The sequence below is a fragment of the Sander lucioperca genome, chromosome 19, assembly GCF_008315115.2.
Source record: "Sander lucioperca isolate FBNREF2018 chromosome 19, SLUC_FBN_1.2, whole genome shotgun sequence".
Classification (NCBI taxonomy): Eukaryota; Metazoa; Chordata; class Actinopteri; order Perciformes; family Percidae; genus Sander; species Sander lucioperca.
In genome coordinates this window covers 12,506,162-12,529,159 of record NC_050191.1, presented here as the reverse complement: position 1 = coordinate 12,529,159, position 22,998 = coordinate 12,506,162, and the positions used below count along the sequence as shown (strand labels likewise).

The following is a 22,998-nucleotide window of genomic DNA, read 5'->3' as shown; positions in this document are numbered from 1 at the left end:
TAAAGCTCAAATATGGGCTGTTTATGAAAATTGATGGCTAATTGCAAATTTGGTAAGATGTGTCAGACTTCAGGAGCTCCACACGGTCGATGATTTGCAGTGTCTGAGTGCCACGCAAATGCACGGTCGCAAGGAGCGGCGTCCACCAGTAACCCCGACACGCGCAGAGGTGCCAGGGCCCGTCCATCGCTGCTTGCAGCTTTAATTACAGTTTGAATTTCGTCACAGCATGTATATCACAGCTACCCTAAGGTCTTACAAAGCTAACACTTTTGTTCGATTTCAATTTAAGGAATTTTTGTGAATTTGAGGGGTCTCATTAGGAGGAGATGCTAGCTAGGCTATGTGTGCCATTCATTTCTATGGGAAAAGATCGCTGCTACACTTTCGGCATAACTATAGTATATTTACACTTTGAATGTTGTCACAGCATGTATATCACAGCTACCCTAAGGTCCTACAAAGCTTAGCTAACACTTTTTAACATGATTTCAATTTAATGCATTTTTGTGAATTTCAGAGGTCTCGTTAGGAGGAGGTAAGCTAGCTCTCATTGATAGAGCTCCCCAGCTCACTCGCGGACAAGAGGCGTTTATTTTATCAACACACATATCCATTATAAGATTAACTGGAACCTGTGGTAAGAGATTGCGGGTGTAACAAGCTCGCTGACCACGCTCTCACTCACACAAACCGGCCATTTAGCAGGAAGAGGGGAGCTGCAGGCCCTGGAGCTCTGTCAGGGCAGCAGTGTTTGGTAGTCCATTAACCCAGAAAAGGCCGGTGCTCCATACCCGCGTAAAGTCAGCGTTGTGGGCCGGGGTCTGTGAAAGAGGACAGGCCGGGCGGCGAGGCAGCAACCCAGGCAGCACCGGCCGCTGAATTCCGACACAGTCGGACAAAATTTGCAATTAGCCATCAATTTTCGTAAAATGGCCCATATTTGACCTCTACATAGATCAGAGGTGTAGCCTATGTAAATGTTGGGGCGTGACAAAGATAGAGACTAGAGCCAAATAAGGAGGAGCCACCAAGTTGACGTCAACTATTAGCTTCGTTGAGATTTGCCCATTTTCAGAGGCAGTTTCAAATTGTGAGATTTGCAGAGGAAAGGAATGTCAATGGGATTATGAGGTTCTATGTATGTCCTATTTGTTTATATATGTGTTTTTTTTTTTTTTTTAGTAAGTTAATTGTTGTGTGGTTTGTGGTGTATATTTTCATGTGATGTCTTCCTGCTGCATACAAATTGCCCTTCTGGGACAAAGAATAAACTGAACTGAACTGAACTGAATTTACCCACCAAACTGTCGTTATTCAACGATGACAAGGTAAAATCGGTTTTGCATTCTATCACCCCTTTAAGTGGATGTTTCAGCAATCTGTGGTCAAAACTGATAAACCGAGAATCTTGTGGATGAAAGTTTTATAAGAGATGTTTTACTTCTCATTTTGGCTCTCAGAGACCCATCTTCATAGAACAGACTCAGCTATGTACTGTACTGTATTTACAGGGAACAATGGACCATGGACAGCTACAATGGAATACAACGACACCACTACTTGTAATGGCTTCAAAAACTGCAGTAGACTTCAATCAAGAATTATCTGATAGAGTCAGGCATGCAATATGTAGGTCCAACGTGCATGTAATATAGTGTGTAGGTGTGCATGATATATTGCCCATCTCCCATAAATTGAAAGGACTCAAATATTACCTCTCTAAATGTCAGCTCGTAGCAAGAGAAACTCTGAGCAAACATGCTGTATTACCCATTTGCAGATTAATTTAAATGTTATTAAAGCAATTCCAGTACGTGCTGTACACTGAGTGCTGAACAAAGAAACCTTTCCTTCTGTTTGAGACTGTACCGATGTTCATATGCAGCCACCTACACACTTAAGCCCCTAAATGTCATGTTGACTGTTTTTAGAGAATTACTGTATTACCAGAAATGCCTGTTGCATTTGTCCAATCCATTGAATACCACAGAGTGAGTTGACTGACCATTTTTATTCATGAAGTATAAAGAAAGGGGTTTTAGTGAAGTAATTCCACAAAGAAAATTTAGATTTGAGTTTCTTTTTGAATGGAATTGAAGTTTTACCAGACCTCTCCCAGGACTGGCTGGTGCTCCAGATTTGTCAGGTTGGCAGTGATGCAGGAAAGGCTGCTTTTAGATTTTGTGCTCTATATACCTGGAGTAAATGGCATCATGACCTGAAGCACTGCCTTTGCATAAGCTTGTAATGCATGATGTTGAATTGGTGATTGTAGAGTGTTTTCAGGTATGCAAATATATTTGTGTTTTTCTCAATGTCTGTAAACTCCACAGCTCTTTAAAAAAGAAGGGCAGGATCCTCAGTGTGTATTAAAGGTAGTAATTAAACCTACTACACAATATTTTTTTCTCATAAAAGTGAGATACTTGCAACAACATTTTTTTTCAACAGGATTTAGGAAAAGAAAACCCTTAGTCATTTTTTAGAACCCATATATACAGTCCCTGCAGACCAGAGTGATGGAGAATAGTAAATGGATAGATCCGGAAAAGGGACGTTAAAAGGGAGGGGAGATGGCGGGGGAGATGGCGGGGAGATGGTGGAGAGATGGCGTTGTGTAGGGAGAGGTTAACAGTGCAGAGAGGATTGAGAGACAATAGGCTGGGCTAATGAGTCATGAGTCTGGCTTTACTGGTGCTGAGGCATTTCCGAGCTGCATGCTATGCTCACTCTGCTATCACAGTGATCACCCAAAACACACGTACAGTAGTGCTTTTGGTAGTTTTGCTTCTGTTGATTAGTTTAGATACTTTAACTTGACTGCTTGCCGTATCAGTGGTAAAAAAAAATACAAAGTAATGTTTAAAATGTGTGCACTGTGAAGGTATAAATGGGAAGAAATTTGTTCCAAAATGCTACAAACTCTGTTAAATGAACAGTACTGCGTAAAACTCATTCCGCTGTATTACTCTACATGTAAAAATCTTAAAACAGCTGGCTTTTTTATAATACATATCATACTTTCATACTGGCAAATTACTACATAAAACGTTTTCCCAATAGTGCAAATTCCATTTTAAGATTAACTCTTCTCCCAGTATGTATATTTCAAGTTTATTTCATTTAAAATTCATACTAAACCTAATGATATTGGTGTTTGTTTCTACAGATATTTTTCATGCTCTGCAGCTGTTGGAAGACAGACAGCACTAGACAGTCTTGAGTAACAGCGAAAAGCCAAACTTGTTTAAACACCTAATTGAATATGACATTGTATTCCCTGAGGGCCTCTTTAAACTAATATGTATTCTTCCAGTCAGGGGATAAAGGCTAAATAATGCTATTCAAACTCTTGACTGAAATAACAGGTTTCTGAATGCTAACACCTTTCACCTCTCGACTCAAAAATGAAGAATCATAATCTGTGTTGTACGCATGCTTGTTTAGACTTTGTACATCACTAGAATACCATAGAGGCTGATACTGTTTTATATCCAGTCAGTGCTGCTCTGGCACTAATCCAGAGGAGATCAGTGGGGGCATCAGGGAATGCTGAGTCTATCTCTGGCTTGTAGCTCAGCAGTTGCCCGTCTAGACTGCCTGGCAGCTCAGTAATGATGAATGATGAATTAAAATGTAAGTAAGTGCTTCTTCCACAGAAAAGAAACATTTTGGCACAAATTTAACAAAATTCGAATCAAAGAAACAATTACAGTTGTCATATGTTTTCATAATTTATTGTACATTGTCATTTCTTCCATTATACCCAATAAACAGTACAACATTTCCATTTATACAAAATATAAACTATAAGGGGGAAATATAAATCTAACATCAAGCCTTCCCATATGGTTACACATAGAGTCATTTCCTGGGTCTAACCCATGTATGAAGGGGGGGGAAGTGTCAATCAAACCCTCATTGTAAAAGACCACAACTCTTTAAAAATTACAAGGCAAAACTGACACAAGTGTTGTGGCAACTTCTTTGCTACATACATCTCTTTTGACATTTCTAATAAAAAGACTGAAGAGCCAAATTATGAAAGAACCCAACTAAATGTCATCTGGCTTACACTTTTTGCTTTTTAAATCCCCTACTGTATGTGCCAAACTTAACTTAACAGAAAAAAAAACATTCTGATATTGATTGCCAGGTGCCACAAAAAGAACCTCTGTACACTCAAGTGGTCCACATTTCAATTAAGACATGAGACATGAGAACCACAGCCCTGAGCATCTCCAAAATGTGATGATGTGACTATGGAAACGCAAGCCAAAAGGGAAGCTGGGTGAACCGCTATTCCTTTCGATTCCATGCAAGGGGCTGAGGGGGTCTTGGTGATGCTCTCCACCTGAAGGTTAAACCCCCTTTATTGAAAGAAATGTCTTGAATTAAACACATTTTATCATTACTTAAGGAGGACAAAGAAGCCTGTGGAGTCCATCCATGTTATCCATGTTAGGTGGTGAAGAGCAGGAGAGTAAGGTTGGACTGGGTGGGATGATGAGGGGTGAGGAGGAGTGTTGAGGCAGAGAAGAGTGGGATGTGGGGTCCAGGGCTTCAACAGTAGCTCTGCAGGAGAGAGACTGCCATGACAACGGGGATCAGGAAGGAGACTGTGCCTGCGTGCAGTGAGACGCCTGCTCCAGCAGGGCTGGTAGTGTTGGCCAAACTGCTGTGGGTGTTTGTAGCCATGGTGGTGGCGTTGGAGGTGGAGGTGGAGTTTGCTGTGGGTTTTGTGCTGTTCTGGGAGACCACCTGTTGGAAGAAGAAGAAGAAGAAGAAGAAGAAGAAGAAGAAGAAGAGGATGGAGGATGGAGGGATGGGGAGAGTTTCAAACTTGTCAAACAAAGCCTCCCAGTGCTGAACTTAGACGCCACATGAGGAAATACACTGATGATAAATACCAGATACTTTAGACTGCAAATGACCTGAACGTTGAACTTTTACAGGAAGGAAATATGAATGAAGCATACGAGATCATGAACAAAAAATATATTCCAAAACACTACAAATCAATTCAAATGTCAATTAATCTTGACAAAGTTTTTGAATTATTACTACAGTTATTTCTGAGGCTACTCACGTAGCTAATAATATATATAGGCTACATTCTAAAAACTTCTAACAAAAGACCTCAGTTTCTGCGCGTGCCTATCAGGTTTCGTTCAGCGCACCGAAAAGAAACTTTAGATTCTCTCCCCACCTTTGCACAGGTAGACATAACACTGCACCTGAATCATTAATTCACTTGAGTGCACGCTAATCAAGGGTTCAATATACATGTTGAAAAAAAATGGTATGACTAAATACAGGAATACAGTTTAATTAAACACAAACACCAATTTAGAAATCGACTGACTGGAATTCAGGATCATGTTAATTTCCCTAGAGATCTTCACGTCTAGCCTGCTGTAATCCAGACCATCACACCAACCGATTATTAGCGTGTAAAACCCGTCTACGAACATCATTAACATCCGTAATAAAGATAGCCCCCTAATGAATAAAATCAATTTTACAGCAAAAAAAATGACTAAACATATATATATATGTGTGTGTGTGTGTGTGTGTGTGTGTGTGTGTGTGTGTGTGTGTGTGTGTGTGTGTCAGCATACCTGTGTTGATAAACATATTGCGAACACAATCACTCCAAGTTGAACGATCGTCATTTTCGACATTTTCTTTTGTCTTTTTTGTTGTTTGCAGTAACTTGGCCAAGTGGAGGAGGCTGCCCGCAGACGCTGCTTCTCTCTATGTGGACGCTGCATCAGACGGAGCTTTTTATACCAGCTACATGTCTGTGACGTAGCACAGGATCCTGACAGAGTCCCGGACATAGTGTAGAGTCATACAGAAATGTAATATAATAAAGGAAAGTAGTTTGGAGACAGGAACTTTAATTGCGGAAACGATGACACACTTTAGGCCAATTGTATAGGCTATTAAAACATTTGGGAAGTCAGCTGGGCGCGCATGCTCAAAATCCCACATTTTTCACTTTCCTACCAAATGTTTAAATGCCTTGCTCGACGGCATGACTCCTTGTTGAGAATAATCCACTTTCACCTAATCACAAAGGAAGTCGAACTGAGTTAGGCTATCACCTATTTAGGATACCTGCACACTGTTCCCACCGTTATGTTGCCATGGTAATATGATTCGTGCTTGATTCAGGCTACCATTGGTTTTATGATTATTGAGATGTCAATATATTTTAACAGATAAAACTCTGAATCTGTTGCTTCACTTCGACTTGTACTAGCAAGAAAGTGACATAAATCAAATGAAAGATGAAGAAAGAGCAAACAGAAAAGTTAATACAACCTGTTGAACAAGCTCTTGTGTCAGGCTATAAGTGTTGCGGCAACAGCGACACCTAACGTTAGTGTTCAGCACTGTATTGCACCAGGTATTCATAAATCCATTACTATAAGTTTGAACGTAGTCCTTCCTACGTTTTTATTAACTACTAGCTGGTTTTAAACTTGTGATTTTCTCAATTGGGTTGCTACTAAAATAGAGAAAAGTCTTAGCTAAGACTTTAGTAATGTGTAAATCGGTTGCTTAGACATCTGTCCAATCAAGAGCAATTGACTATGTAAACAGGAAGTGACTGTGGTGTTCCCTTAATACCTTATTTTATGTATATGTCTATACTTAATACATCCATGGGCATCACAAGCTAGCATACAGCATCATAGCAAAGGTTTAGTTGTCTGCATAGGCCTACATGAAGAAAAATGTGTGTTTCAGGGTAGGTAACTTAGTATTCAGTTTTAGAATGAGTTTGGAATGGAAATATCCCATTTATGCTTACCTAACCTACTTACCCATAATGTCAAATGTTACTGACATTCATGTTAAGTTTCTTGATTTGAAGTAACTAGCCACGTTGTATTATTTTTGTGGAATATGGCTGATTTGATTACCGTTGGAGTCATTAAGTTTTAGGTCAGATATGTTGACAGTAGGCTATTACTTACGCTAGAGTATTTAGGTTAACTCTTCACCCAAAAGGCCAAAACAATTCATATTAAGCTAATAACGGTAGTTTTGTCAGTGGGCTAACGTTACACAGTTAACGTTAGTGGATGTAAATATTTAGCAACAACTTGTAACGTTACGTAAGAAGTAGTTTGTGTGTTGTTGTGGTTGTGGTGTGTAACGTTACCCTTTTTTATTTAGCTACGTGTTTATATCTATACAGCATTATCTATGATATAGAAAAAGATAGGCCTACATAGGCTAATAAACAGTAAACTACAGTAACACAAAATTAGGGAGGGGGTACAACTACAGTTTAGTAGGCATACGATCAAACATAGTTCGATTATGATTCGATTATTTAGTTTCTGTAGTGTAGCCTATAGGCTATATGTTAGAGTAGCCTACTGTTGATGAAAATGTTAAAGTTCTTAATCAAACGTTGCAGTTAAATTGTTTATGCTACTGGTCAACTTATTTGGTCACTGAGCCAGAAACACAGATGTCCTTATCATGACTGTATTTGCATGTAATTTGATGCTGGGAAAACACCAGGCAATATTCACTGGCAAAACCAATTGGTAGACATCGCCCCCTAATGGTCAAACACATTACTGTAAACCACAGTGAATCGTGTATCCCTCTGTGAAGACTACATGTTCAATCATCTTCTAAATTGACAGGGTGCACATGGATACATGATTACAGTTTAAAATAACTGTAATCATGTATCCATGGGCAATAATGCAAACAATGAAAGTCTTTAAAGTGGCCAATTTTCATGATTCGGTCCAGATGTTGGGATTGAAACTTTAGACCTATAAAATGCTGTCTCTAGTCCTCTATCATTTGTGTAAGTGGATTTCTAAGGGGAATGGTGAGACGGTCTTATCCCCGCCTTCACCCCCCCCAAAGGAAGCTAAAGGGACAGCGCTCCCTGCAGAGGCACCAGATGTGCGCTGTTATGGAGAGCCGGAGAGTGGGGCCTTTTGTGAGGCATCAGATAAGCCCTGTTCCCAAAGCCGGGCCGGATCGGGTATCATCAGCGGGTGTACGAGGGGGCGAAACACTAGCCCTGTGCACTGGATCGGGTTTCTGTTTACATGAGCCGTGGTCCCTGGGTTCCTCCAACCAACCAGAGCAGACCAAGGGCGGCTGGAAACAGGGAGGAGAGAGGCTCTGGAACAGCCCTCACGTCCCGCCTGTCTGTCTACCTGTCTGTCTCTCTGCATGGGGTTTATAGCGACCAAGTGAAAGTTCTGCAATGCATTTAGGATGCAATAGGCTAGAGCCCAGTTTGCCTACATATTTGGTAATGACATGACCTAAACTCATCACAATAAGTAGGAGTAGGCCTATTAACCTGATGTTGGTTAAAATGGGGACGTTCGGAATAAAACAGATTTGCCTATAGGCTAGCAGTAGATATAGTAAAATAGTGGTAAAATAAAATAAAGCTCTCCAACAAACATTGATGTTTGTTTATGTTACTGAATGCAACTCTATCCTCTCCATCTTTTCATATAGCCTTATTACATCATATTGTAATATAATCTGGCCTTTACCATCACAAATAATTAACCATGGGGCAAATGTTTTGCGTACAGACACAGGACACACACCTCCCTCAAAGGCTATGTAAATCCTGCCCTCAGATGTGGTAGGTCTAATTTTCTTAAGGCAAAGGTAGCTTAGGGGGCTAATGTGGACATTTCAAGCTTTTTTATGCAGTGCGCACAATGTCACACACAGACACTGATCAAACAGATGCCATTTGAGAAAGCTATACATTCTGTCATGCTATCATTTAACTCACAGCTTTCTTTTCATCTCTTTATTTTAAGACGAGAATAGGCTATACAGACCGTGTTTGTACTGTGTCCCCTCAGATAAAACACAGTCTTTGCATTCCTTATGAAATGTATCTGTTGAGATTTGGGAGGGGTGGGCGCCAGGTATTGGGTTACATCAAATCACAGGGCCCTCCCTTCCCAATCCGGAGAGGGCAGCGTCAAGTTACACAGAAAGTGCACGAATCAGACCGGAAGCAACGCGACTGTTTTCATAATAAAAGCGGAAAATAGATTGCGTCAGAAGACGTCACAGAGCATCAAACTTTTGTCTATACACAAATAATGGAGCAAAGCATACCCCCCTTTTAGTTCGAAGATGTGCACTTGTGAAGATGTGATGCTTACAATATGAACTTATATAGCCTACAGTATAATAGCCTACTAAAAGAAATGGTGCAGCATTTATTTGTAGTGCGTGTTTGAACATTACAAATGCTGCAACATTCAAATAACATACAAATCAGTGAATTCAGTTTAGTTTTCATCAGATACATTTGGCTAGTTTTACTCTGGTTTGTTTAATATTCAATTGGACTTTAATTGGGATTGTTATTTGACATTGACAAAAATGGCTCACATCAGCAACGTTTTCGTTAGGCTACTGAAGTGATGCATGTTGGCCATAAATACTTGAAGCATTTTAATTTAGTTTCAATTCATACCCATTCTAAAGTTCCATAATTAACATGTTAATTATGAATCTTTGGTGAACGTTTGCATTTTAAAAACGTTCCTTTAATTAAGCATTTACTACGAAAGTCCAAACCGGAAGCCTTATTTTTTTTTTTACCTGCAGATACTTGACAGTGTTTGAGAAGAGAGAGTTTTGTTCAGCGGCGGAGCCTCCAGCCCGGAGCGCACGCATGTTCAGTGGACTCGAATGGTGTGAAACCCCAGATGAGGGACTCAGGCGTCCGGGAATGACAGTCGCTGTCACCGGGAGTGACAGCATTCACTCTAAGCTACTCCGCTAAAAAGCCTCCAGTTGACACTAACACTGATCCGGATCGGATCCAGCCGGGCCAGGACTATGCCAGAGATGGAGAAAGGGAGACCACCGGAAAATAAACGCAGCAGGAAACCTGCGCACCCTGTGAAGAGGGAGATCAACCAGGAGATGAAGGTGAGAGTAAGTTTGTGTGCCAATATTAGATTAGTTTTTAAGAAATAAGACGTGTTATTAACCGAGTGATAACTTTTGTACGCGCACAACGTCTTCCTATTCAGGGCAGAGAGAGAGAGAGAGAGAGTCAACTGCGCACAGATCAGTGCTGGAAATAATCATACGTACTGTGTTTGTTTTCAGTGAATGCGCTCATTGTGTCTTTTATTTAAGCAATCATACTTCATGAAGACACTTTAGTTACATATTTAGAAAGAAATAACTGGGATCTTCAAAGTCTGCACTCCTGTGAGTACAATACATTAATCATAATAAACATGTCTTCTAAACATAAACTCAAAATGTCACACACAGAGAGATTCAGGACGTTTTAATTATAGATGTTTCGCAGTGATTAAGAGTACGTTGGCCTTTGCCTATAGGGACGCCATGTCAGGCCAGCTGTGGCCGGACGCGCACACCATAATGTCCAGTGGAGATCCAGATGTGCGTCACTTCTTCCCCGCTTTTGCGGTGCGCACACTTGCTGTACCACAGAGACTTGCCCTCATGCCTTCCAAAGGAGAGAGGGCATTTCTATCCTTTAAATAGCCTACCTCAGCCTAACACTGGGGAAAACACTTAAGCATTATCACACAAGTTTAAAGGATGTAAATATCACACCAACATAAAGTTCCTATTCAGAGATAATGCTCATTAGGGCATGCCCTTAATAATCTCCCCTCTGCTGCTTGCTTTAAAGGACAGTCACAGTTAAATCACAGTAACAGACATGATTCCATCCCACCATTATAAGCCTATTACAGCATGGAGTCTAATAATCCATGGATTGTCTGCTTTGTTTGGGTTTGGACACTGGCTATTTGAGAGTGTTGACTGTGGTGGTAAGGGATATCTGAAGCTCCTTCAAGCAGGAGCTCCAAAATCTAAAAAGACAAGTACGTTTTTTTTAGGGGGGAGGAGATTCTGGCCTTTCGTGAGAGAGGAAATGTGCTCTTTTTGTGTAAGTGGTTTGGATTGTAGCGTTTGATATCCAGGGGAGGTGTAGTGTTACAACTTAACTAATTTTAATCAAAACATGTGAAATGCTATCCCCGCTTGATGTGAGCCTGCCTGGGCTGAATCTCAGGGTCGGCCCCGGTTTGTTGCCTTTGGCTGCAACTCTTTCTGTGGTTTGGGATATGGCTTGTCACTCTCACAAAGCAGATGTTTGTCTGAACTGCCAAAAAGAAACAAAAACAACATTGTGGGAAGTGGAGGGCTGGGTGAAAAAAAAAATTGCCCGTCTTTCGTTAACAAGAAAACAGAGAGAGTAAATGACACTGAGCTGTATGCATACAGGAGAGAAACATCACATAGACGTAAATTGTGAAGTCATAGAGATGTGCACCTTTTAAAATAAGTCAGATGACAAAATGGCAGGAAAGGATGAGAAAAAAAGACAGACAGGAAGGCAGGAAAACTGATTTCTAGCTCAGCTGAGGTCCAGTCTAGTGTTGTCTCTGTAATACATCTGTTTCAACACCACATTCGAACCTACTCCCTCCACGTCAGACCAGAGCGCAGCACCAGACACCGGATACTTAACTTTAATCATCGTTAGGCATATTTAGCTGGATATGATACCACTGCTTGCACTCACCCACACACTCTCCCAGACACACACACACACACACACACACACACACACACACACACACACACACACACACAGCAGAAAGTGAGCAAGCAAGGGAGAGATCCATTTCTCTGAGGCCCTAGAGCAGAGGTCGGAGTGAGGAAAGCAGGGGAAAGAATGTGCAGTCAGTACTACAGCACTACAACACCACCACAGCAGACTGGCTGTGCTGGAAAAGGGTGAAACCTGAGAGGCAGCGCTGTGTCGGGTGTCAGGGCTGGAAGGTGCTGGGGTGGAGGGGTGGAGGAGAGGATGGTGAAGATGGGAGGTGAGGGGGGAGGCAGAGGAGAGAAAGAGAGGCAAGGGGAGGGACAGGGAAAGAGAGAGAGAGAGAGAGAGAGAGAGAGAGAGAGAGAGAGAGAGAGAGAGAGGTGGACACTGGAGAGAGAAGAAGGGAGAGGAGTGGGGCATTTCCGAGAAGCGTGGGACCTCGCTGTGGTGTAGGGTGTCCCGCTCTGATTTCTGCCCGTTCCAGATCAGGTTTCTCCTCCAATCCGGTTCTCCCAAAGCCACAGAGAGAGGTGGGTGGATAAAGAGAGAGACCTTTGTGTTTTTTTTTTTTTTTTCATCTGGTCGTAATAAAAAAAAGGGACCACACATCCCATCTGTGGGGAACAGTTTTCTTTTCTCCCTCTTTTTTCCAATTAAAAGAGATAAACAAAGGATGATTCATAGATTTCACACTGGTGTTAGGTTTTAAACCTTTCCGTCTCAGATTTAGCAAGAGTAAACAACTTGACTACATCATGGAAAAAGCGTCATACTGTACTCCACTGTGTCCATATTCATTTCCCCAACTGGGCTGGGGCTGAGAAAGAATCCCTTGCATTGATTCAGAGTAGGCAGGTCTGATTATGTTTAACATAGGATAAAAAGTTCCACTAACAACCCTAAGATGTATGGTCACAATTTCCCATTTGCATGCAGGCTATGGCGCAGTTACACTATCCCTTTACATTGAACGTTAATCAGTGATTTATTTTTCTCATGCAGACGTTTGCAGAAAGCACAATGAACGAGCTTCTGGGATGGTACGGCTACGACAAGGTAGACCTCAGAGACTCAGAGGCCAACGAGATCAGAAACTACAGAGAGAGGCGTCAGCATGTGTCTGTGCTAAAAGGTGAGGGCAGATGTTGACAGTGCACTGTTAGAACAGAGTCTTCTTGAATTTACACTAACAGGTTGTGCAGGTTTCAGTGTAGACATTGAGTCACTGTTCAAATTTGCTAGACATACTCTCCTGTAGTTGCAACTTCTCAGGTTTCTTTCGTTCAAATACATCTATTGTTTCTCAACACGACTGAACTAAAAATCAGTGTAGTGCATTGTTATGGGCGCAAAAGTTATTACAGTATCATGTAAGCCATACCATGGATTTATGCTATTGTATTACATGAAAAATACCTTGTATTATAATATGTTTATGTCTTTCAGAGAACTCATTGCCAAAATCCAAGAGCCTGGACACCAAAGTCAGTCACTCAGTCCTCGCCATGAAGAGTGGAGAGAGAGTGTCCAGTGTTCCCTCCTCTTCATCCTCCTCCTCCTCAACAAGTTCAACCCTGACCACCCCCAAGGAGCACACGAGTGCCCCTGTCATTGTCCCCCTGATAAAGCCATCAGCAGGTAGTCGGCTACCAGACAACACATTAAGTGATTTTATCTTGTAGCAGTGCTCCCTCCAGAGTCACACATGCACAAATAATCACTGTACACTGTACACTCAATGTTGATTAAACCACCTTCAGACATAAAATGAAAGTCAACTCTTAAACTTCAGTCATTGTTTCATTACAATGTGCCAAAGTACAGAGTCAAAATCAATTCAAACCTATGGACCGCACAAAGCTGTGGTGCAGATAATAAGAAATAACCAGGTTGCAGAAGGATCTCTGCCCCCCCCTAACAGAATATTGCCCTTAGACAAATTAATTCATAAATTAATAATTTCCACCTGAAGTGTTGGAGGCCCTGTGTGCCAAGATCCTATGATTATCTAACCTACTGACATTATTCAAACATATACTTGATCAGATAATTAGGTAAAGGATTAGTTCCTGGTCAAAAAGAGCACAACTGACTCATGTCTCTTGAGTTCTGGTGAGATTAAATAGTTACACAGTACTTAGCTTTAGCTGTTCACAGATATTGAGAGGTAAAGACTTGAACTATGGCTGTTGAAATCCTCTATAAGCTCACCCTTCTGACCAGCCACACACACCTCTTTGAAACTGAGTTGCACTCATTAATTTGACCTCAAACTTTTTTTTGCTTTTTCCCCGCAGTGGAAGATGTACAGAATGTGCAGATAGTGTGTGTTTGGTGCCAGAAGGAAGGGGTAAAACGCTACTCTCTATGTATGGGTTCAGAACTCAAGAGCTTCTGCAGTGAGAAGTGCTTTGCTGCCTGCAGACGGGCCTACTTCAAACGCAATAAGGTTAGTGATAAACAAACATTTATACAATACATATAAGCATCACTGTCGGCAGTTATAAACATTTAGGTGTGGCTTGTACACTTTTTGTGAAATCACCAATCAGGATATCTATATGGGGATGATCTGTGGATTTGTCTTTATATTTTTGAATGTTGAGTTCAGTGGATTCTCACACACAAATGCACATGCGCTCACACATACAAGTACTTCATATGGACAGAGTTTGTGGCAGCTGGGTCACTCTTCATACACAGGAGACCCAAGCATCAAGTGGCAGGTAAACATACCTTCAGACACAGATACTCCTGATCTTGTGAGGTCATAACTGATTCATTTACAGGAGTTTTAAATGGGAGGATCTCTGAGAACACACTTTCTAGTTATTATGGAGGACCTAGTATAGGAATGGTGGCAGGGAGGTCAAAGTTTGTAGAGGACACTTAGTATCAGTTTCGCGTTAATGGAGAAGGGGCCAGCCATTAAGTGGCTTTGCTCTGGAGGACAGGAAAGCTACAACTATGAAGAACCGCTCTGATGCACATTGCCGTGATTTTTCACCTTCCATTATGACATGGATATACCCTTTTTAGAGGTGCGGTGTGACAAGCAGCTATATCGCCTTTCACCCTCACTGTTGTTTATACTGTGGCAGGTTTATTCACTCGACAACAGAGACAAAAAGGAGGGCTGAACAGACTGTGTGCAACAAGCCCTCTAGTTTTTCGGAGGCGGAGAGGAAAGCATTGCCGTTGGCTTGTCACTGCTTGTCTGAGAGGAAGGCCAGGAGGCCTGGGGTGAGGTGTCCACTTTCTGTGCATACCTTACCCTCAGCTGCCTCATGTTTCGTAACTCAACACGACTCAATGGGTTACAGAGATGGGGGAGCACTCAGATCAGCAGCAGATCAGCTTACATGAATCAAGAGGAATTTCCTATATTAAAACTGGCAAGGCCATTAATAATATGACAATACATCACCTGCCTTTTCTCCCTACTTGGTTGTCGAATCGTATCTGTTTCACAACACAGTGGTTTCCTGCAAATGCCATGCATGAAGTTCAAACTTCTTCTAACCTTGATGACATTGCGATTTATTCGAAGCTATTTTCTGCACTTGTTATGTAGAAGCTCAAATTTGGTTTAATGACCACAGAATTATTCCAGTGTAGCATTGTGATTTTAAACAGCTGCAGTTACATCATCATGGATTTGAGAAATGATCCATCAAAAGTAGGTTGAACTCAGGTCTGACAAACTGCGTTACAGTGGTTCATATCATGTGTGTCACACTGTGATTTTACCCTGTCAGGCCAGAGACGAAGACCTCCACTGTGAGAGATCCCCTCAGCACCCCCATACAGAGGACTCGCCTAGACTGTTGTTAAAGATAAACAGCAATGTCAGAGTAAGAGGACACTATCAATGTATCTTTTGTTTTCCAGTGTAAAGTATTATTATGAATATGTTATAAAATTAGATGAATTTACAACTTATAAACAGTTTTATACACATGTAACTTGCATTCTTCTTTCTCCCATTACTCTATATTTTTACAAAGCTTTTAGCTAGGATCTGTCACTTCAATGACCCTCCACAGTCTCTCTCCCCTGTGCCACAGGTATGTGATTGGTGCAAGCATGTCCGTCACACTAAAGAATACCTGGACTTTGGATCTGGCGAGGAACGACTCCAGTTCTGCAGCACCAAGTGTCTGAATCAGTACAAGATGGATGTTTTCTACCGAGAAGCCCGTGCAGCTCTCACCAGCTCCAGCCCAAGCACAACCAGCCAGGAGGGGAGGACGGAGACCGTTGTGGCCGGGCAAAAGCTACTCACTCCTGAGTCTTGGAGCAGCAGCAGCAGTGCAGGAGAAGCTCGTCACAGAAACATTTCCCCTAGAGGGCCTACGCCAATCCATGGATCAGCGGAATCCACCTCCATGTCCCCCTCAGAGGCATCCTCTTCTAATTCCAAGATCCCTGTATCTGGGATGAGGAACCTGGAGAGACCCATCCAGCCTCCTCCCCCAGCTATGTCACCCCACCCTGCTCCCCTTCATCCTCCACCTCATCCTCGTCCCCCTCTGGAACATCAGCCGGTACCTCACATCCCAATGACCTTCATCAGGCCTCCTCTTCATGCTCAGGGCCTGAAAAGCCCCCTTACCAACCCCCCCAGGCACCCAGGCCCCCCTTCAAGCCCTATCCACAGACCCCCTCACTCTCCTCACCTGCAGCACCCGAACTCTTCCATGAATCCCCCTGGACTGATGCATCCCTTTCCAGGAGCCTACTTCCCTGGTTTGCACTCGCCTCCTCTGAACATGATGCCAAGAGGTCCTGTCCCAATGCCTCCCATGATGAACTATGGTATTCCTTCCTTTAGCCCTCTTCTGCCCCATCCTACTATCTTGGTGCCTTATCCCATTATTGTTCCCCTACCTGTCCCCATACCCATTCCTATCCTCATTCCAGTCCCTTCTAAGGCAACCGTAGAAACTCCAAGTCACAGTGGTGTTATCCAGTCTGTGCCAGAGGGGGTAGACAGGGGTAGATCCAGGGCTACTGGGCCACCATCTCAAGGGATCCCTGAAGGGGACAGCAGATTGGTTGCCAACAAATTGGGTGGAACCTTGACTCAAGGTCTCCCCTCACCAAGTGTCCCCAACACAGATTGGGTTAAATCAGAGAAGCCATTCCCATCCCCAACATCCACACCCCACAGTGGAGCATCCTCCCCCAGAGCACAGTACAGTGAATCCCCCTGCTCAGCCTCAGGGTCAGAGGGGCTGACAGACTATAAGCAGCAACAGTCAGAGCGACAAGTCATCCAAAGGGTTTTCCAAAGGACCCAAGTGAAACCCAGTGCCAATGGAGTGATGGACCTATCAGGGCTGGGAGAGTCAGGAACTGGGCAGGGTACCAGATCAGGGCTCCACGACATCATCAGACCCACCCCTCCTCTACTACAGTCCCCTTCACATGACACTGTCTACCACCGCCAGGACTCCCACACTCCACCTTCACACACCCCACCCAGCCCCACAGGGAGCAGCCATCCATATGATGCCACATCCCCTACCCTGAAATCTCAGGACCACAGTCCAAATGGGATGTCTTCCTCATCCATACCTGCCAGTCCTGACTCCTCCCTACCCCAGAGAGTACCAGCACCACCCCCTGACCCTGTGCTCAGTGAGCTCGAGGCCATAAAAGAAAACAAGTGCTCTGTTGTTGGCGCAATTCGAGTTGAGGGCCCAGTCAATCAGTCAGAAGAGCCCTTAGCAGTAGTCGGGGAGGTAGGAGAGGACCCCCATGTTCCTGATGAGGACCATGCCTATGCCCTACCCACAGCGCCAAAGACAGGGGGGACCACCACCCCGCTGCTCTTGCCCAAACTCAGGGACAAGGGTAGCCTGCGGAGCCCTGCTAATATGCCCAGTGCTGGAGAGATGGAGCCAGCTCTAAAGAGGCGATGCCTACGAATCCGTGATCAGAATAAGTAGAGGATGGAGGTGAGAGATTATATTACAAGGCAAAGTATAGACAGCATTGCTTTCACTAGCTGTTCTATCTGATATACCCCAAGCAGCCCATGGGTTGGATTTACTGCATTTCAGGTACATTTAAGAGTATACCAAGTTAACTGTATTTGCATAAGCTAACTAAATCCTATTGCATTGTTCTGTGTGGCAAACCCCACCCACATGGTATTCTGTGTTGGTTAAATTAAAAACCAGTAATTATGTTTAAATGTCATTTCACTATGGATTGCAAAATGTCCACAAACACACACACACACACACACACACACACACACACACGAGGCAAGCTTAATCACAGGTCTCTCAGTATGCGCATGGTCACTAAACAGCATGGCGCCAAAGAGAGAGAATCCCAGTAACCTGGCACTCCTCTGGGCTCTAAGGTTACAACAGGGGAAGGAGGTGGAGGGCACAGGCAGTGAGAGTCACTTTGAAAGGTAATCACTTCACCACAATCTGAAAGTCACAATGCTTTGTTTGCATGGCAGCCTGTTTTGTAGGGTCAGTTTTGCCAAGATATGTATAGAGTAGGTGTCTGTTTAAGAGGGAGGGAGGGATTTCTACATTTTTACCAATTAGCTGATGCTTTTATCCAGAGCAGATTACAATGTATGAGAAGGTAGAAGTGAAGCACAGATGGCTCATGCTAAATCAAACCTTGACATTGAGGTTATGAGATGGTCTGTCCAACCTGACACCCAGATAGAGAGACAGATCAAGTGAGGTTGATTAAGTGTGACCCCAAAGTCATGTGCTTCTTGCAGTATGAATGGTGAGGCAGTGCAGACATGTTTCTGAGGTCACTGTAGAGACAGAGGTGATTGTCAGGCAGACTATAAGGCGCTGTGAATATGAGAGCCAGCCCTCAGCTGTGATAGAGCTCTGGGGCTTCACTAGAAAACACAGGGGCAGAGCCAGAGCGTGTCGATTACACATGTCATAATGACACCCTGTTCTGGCTTTGGCTCGTCTCTCTTCCATGTATGAGTTTAGCACTCTCCTCTACTCTCCCCTTTCAATCCTTTTCTTTCTCTTCACTCACCACCGCTGTCCCCTTCCAACCAGATGTTGTTAGAGTGCTGCAGAAAATCCTCCTTACTTTGGACCAATCAAAGGGCCTCTTGATTTCACTTGCCTGATTGGTAATCCAAATGGCTGTAACACCACCCATCGTTCTCACACGCTGGTATCTCGCCATAACAAGATCATGTTACCATGTTACTGTATGTCCTCAGATGAATCTGCTGCTATTACAGAGGTGGTTTAAATTTCAACTGGCCCTGCTTTTCTCTCCATTTTCCTCTCCAAAGGCCATGGGTCAGTGTCGTAGTTCTGTTTAAAAATTATGACTGTTGATAGAGAATTCACAACATAAACCTTTATCCTATACCCCTGGTGTTTTGTTTTGTGTCTAAGTTACAAGATTCCCTTTCACTAAATAAGTTCCCGCATTTACTCTTTTTGTGATTTGTTGTGGTTTCACGGTCCCCTTAGTAACCAATACATATGAAATCACAGCATGCTGCTTGTGTCGTGCAGATGGATTTATGGCTCAGCGTTGTGTGTAAATGGAGCTGGCTGCTGTATGCGAATGACTTTAGCCCGCCACCTCCGTGCTGTCCTGTTCCATTGTCTCTACTGCTAAAAGTCTTTAAAAAATCTCTCACTCTGACAGAATCAGCAGCCAAGTGAAGGACTTTACCTCAGGAAACAGCCCGTTTTTTCGTCTCAGTTTTCCTTGCCTTTATTTGGGATATTTTATAGCCCCGTGTAATCCGATCCCACCACATGGGTATTTGCTGAGCGTTTGAAACTGAAACGCAATGGGACAGAGGGAGTACAGAACACTGGTTTGGCCCTTACATGAGAGTGTGTGTGTGTGTGTCTGTTTACGTTTAATATGTGTGTGTTTGAATGAAAGTCTGTTTTAGTGTGTGAGAGAGAAAGAGGCCAGATGTTCTTGGTTTGATTGTGCCCTGTGCGACAGTTATCTGAGTGTTGACACGACTAAAAGCCTCATTCATGTGGAATAGGTGGATTAAGGAATGAGTGCCCAGAGCAAGAGGGGTTGATATAAGATATCCTAGAAATGGAAATTAGAATTAGCCTAGAATCTATAACATCTCACCACAATTTCTCACTCTCCTTTCTGTTTTTTTTTTGCTCTCCCTCTCTCTCCACCTAATGAACAGACTCCCTGTTTAACACTGAATGGCGGTGCCAGATTCAGTGCCACGCCCTCTTGTGGACAACGCCAGTGCTAACACCCTCCAGCCTGTCAGCCCACCAGAGTGTTGCTCTGCCTGTAGACCAGCAGGGTGCCAACCCAGGAAGGAGTCCAGATGGCCATACTATCACCAGTCAATGTGTGGGAAGAACACAACACAGTCACACATTTTGTCTTGGACCAAAGAGTATTGCTGGCTAGTGTGTTATGTTGTGTTCAGTGAGCGCTTGATATGGAGCATCTCAGATCTTCTCCCTGTCTGACATTGCCCTAAAGTGTGTCTGTGTATATGTGTTGGTGTGGCTGCCCAGATGCACTCCTCCTCCTCCTCTCCTTGCTCCACACAGCAGACAGGGCTCTGATCAGCCTTGTGTGGTCTTCTCAGATGGAGCCTGAACATGATCTCTTTCCAGGGGAAACGGTTTGTTTTCCCTGCCCGGCTTGCACAAAGAGCCACATTGTTCCTCTCCCCATATCCCACGCTGACTCCCCACTCCAGGTTTTGGGTTACCTGGCCGACGGGGACTCAGACTTCAGGAGCTTTTTTTTTTATTTTTTTGACTGGCAGCCAGGAATATAGTATACCCTTCTCCCCTCCAGATCACCGCCCAATCTAAATATGGCACACAGTAACACAGTAGTTCTGAGGCTTGATTCCTCAGATTAAGACTTCATCGTTGGGCAGTTTATACACTGTGTGGAAAGAGCCTGGCTGTGCTGTCAAGACAGACGACTGAGCAGAATAACACCATGAGGAAAAAGGATGCTCCCTCTGCTTCCTCTAAAACAAAGTAAAACTAGAAAATGTGAGTGGGCACCTACTGATATACAGTAGCTGAGATGGCTTGTGAATACTTACAGTAAGTCCTCCTGATGACGCTGGTCCCTCACCTTTCACCTGATCTGCCAAAGCTTTGATTTGAATCACTTGTAGCACCAAGTGCCCTGCATGTTTGCTTTAAAATTCATGGCACATGACAGTTTAACTGATCCTGATTCAGATTTTTTTTTTAATGTAACTGATCAGACGATTCTAAAAAAAATCAGGCTGGTAATATTACCAAATGTGGTGTTATACTCAACCGTCCAATGCTGTAGTATGCAGCAATCAGTATTACAGTTTCCGCTATTGGTGATACCTGATGAAATTTGATTCAGATAGATCACTTCGAGGCTTTGTCAACACTTGTCCCATTGTAAAATTTTCTGTAAGTTTTTCTTGTTGAACTCTACACAGATACTATTTGATGTTATATTAATTTATGGATTATGCATCTGTAGATTTTCACAAAAAAGTGCTTTATTTCTTCATTTTATTTTTCTTTGATGATTGTATTTTGTGTGCCGAAGCTCTTAAGTGTTTATATACTGTATCCCCACTAGAGAGCAGTGTTTGCTTTTGTAACTTTGCACCTGCCCTTAGTTGACAAGAAAGCCCCAGGAGGTCCATAGGCAGCCTGCTGAAACCCATATGAGTACACAGAACATAACACGGCACTCAGTGCCAGCCGACTGATATCCAATGCCAAGTAGATAGCTTTCCTCCACATCTTGCTGCCATTATTTTCTCTTTCCATCCTAATGTTGCCTACCATTACAGCAGTGTCAAGAAGACCCAGAGTGCCCTTCAATGCCTCTTAATGAAGAGTTCAACAGTCCCCTGGGATGAGCAGTCATCATGTCCTACTCCTAGAATAACTCTAAATGTGACCCACCCCTGCCATCATTCCAAAACTACATGCCTACCAGTGTGTGTGTGTGTGTGTGTGTGTGTGTGTGTGTGTGTGTGTGTGTGTGTGTGTGTGTGTGCACGTGCGTGCGCGCGTGTGTGCGCACCCTAAAGCAGCGACACATTTCTCCCCACTCATTCCATCCTACATCTTCACCACAGGTCATGCCATTATGTTAGTGTCATCCTCGGCTTGTCAGGGGACTTTGTCAGTGATGACATCACTCTAAATAGCTGTGGTGTCAACACGTGGTCCTCTACTCTGATGCCAGAGGCCAACAAATACATTGTTAAAGACTGCCATTGTTGGTTTTATTGCACATTTGAATCATTGCCATTTCTGACCTGATACAGTATTTGTGGTAATCAAATCTTTGGACAAAAAAAATAATGTTGTGTCACAAATGATGTTGCTGTTTTGCCTGAAATTCATTGGTACTTTCTGACCTCCCCTGTCAAACATTTAACCCAATGTCTGAATAGATTATTCACAGGTTGTCTGTATTTGAATATAGATTCAGTAACCGAGAGCTTTGGTGGAGACCTCTTTGTAAAGTAAAATAAATAAAAGTTATTCTAAGAGCATAACATTGTGGTCTGGTCTGGTCTAACAGTTTTTCAATTATTATGTCTTTTGTACTTGTATCCTTATAGTGTTTTTTTTTTTGTCTTTTTTTTTTGTTAATATAATTCTTACCCAAGAACTGGTATTGTGTTGTGCTGTAGAATCTGAATGTATAGGCTACCTGTATTAGTTGACTTCAAGTATACGCATAAAACAATAATCCAGAATTGGGGAAGTAAATATGGAGTGCTGACACACTGCGGTCCCTGTAAATTTCTATTTTTAGTGCCAGCGTGTCTGCAAGGCAGCGCATCAGCATTCCTAAAATACTGAAAGTCTGTCCAGGCCCTGAGCTGTGACTGTAAAACAGATGAATGAGATAAGAGAGCAGGAATTTCGGCTTGGTGAGGGCTCGCTGGGAGCAGTGATTGGGGGTAGTTAGGGGGCCATATGGTATCCCAGCGTGGGGCAACTTTCCAGGGGTAAGATAGAGCCCAAAACTGCTGGACAGAAGTCCTCAAACACTTATCAGTACACAAGAAAAGAGGGAACCGATAGGGGATTCATGTTTGTCAAGTAACCTACACTTTAGCACAAAAGCGGATGCAAGATACTGCCTTCAAAATAAAAGCATCAATCAAGCTTAGCAATGAGATTGTATAATTGGTAGTGTTGTGTTTTATTAATTTATTATTTCTGTTTGATCTTTAACATTTTTTCTTAAAAAAAACCTACTTTTTTTTTAGCTTGAACATTTTCTCTCAACTTAAGGTCCCAAAAAGCTAGTAACTTTTCTTTTAATGATCTTATTATTTTTTTTATTTACATAAGAATACGTGTATGTAT

General features: G+C 42.9%; 1 protein-coding gene and 1 long non-coding RNA gene across 5 annotated transcripts; one reads left to right on the top strand and one right to left on the bottom strand.

The window, feature by feature from the left end:
• Nucleotides 1-1,184: 1,184 nt before the first annotated feature.
• On the bottom strand, nt 1,185-15,339 carry LOC118493871. The gene is made up of 3 exons (XR_004895921.1): nt 15,329-15,339; nt 12,446-12,449; nt 1,185-1,289 (listed from the first exon to the last, which is right to left on the bottom strand). It is a non-coding gene; the product is annotated as an uncharacterized LOC118493871 (long non-coding RNA).
• On the top strand, nt 9,656-21,638 carry LOC116066165 (sine oculis-binding protein homolog). Of its 4 annotated transcripts, none has more exons than XM_031322054.2 (7): nt 9,656-9,975; nt 12,641-12,770; nt 13,085-13,276; nt 13,936-14,087; nt 15,397-15,492; nt 15,706-17,601; nt 19,824-21,638. In XM_031322054.2, the coding sequence occupies exons 1-6, from the start codon at nt 9,877-9,879 to the stop codon at nt 17,590-17,592; spliced, it is 2,556 nt and encodes an 851-aa protein (XP_031177914.1). In that variant the 5' UTR covers nt 9,656-9,876; the 3' UTR covers nt 17,593-17,601; nt 19,824-21,638. The 4 variants fall into 4 exon arrangements, with proteins under 4 accessions (XP_031177914.1, XP_031177912.1, XP_031177915.1 ...); XM_031322052.2 differs by having other exon boundaries at nt 15,685-17,601; XM_031322055.2 differs by having other exon boundaries at nt 9,657-9,969.
• Nucleotides 21,639-22,998: the final 1,360 nt, after the last annotated feature.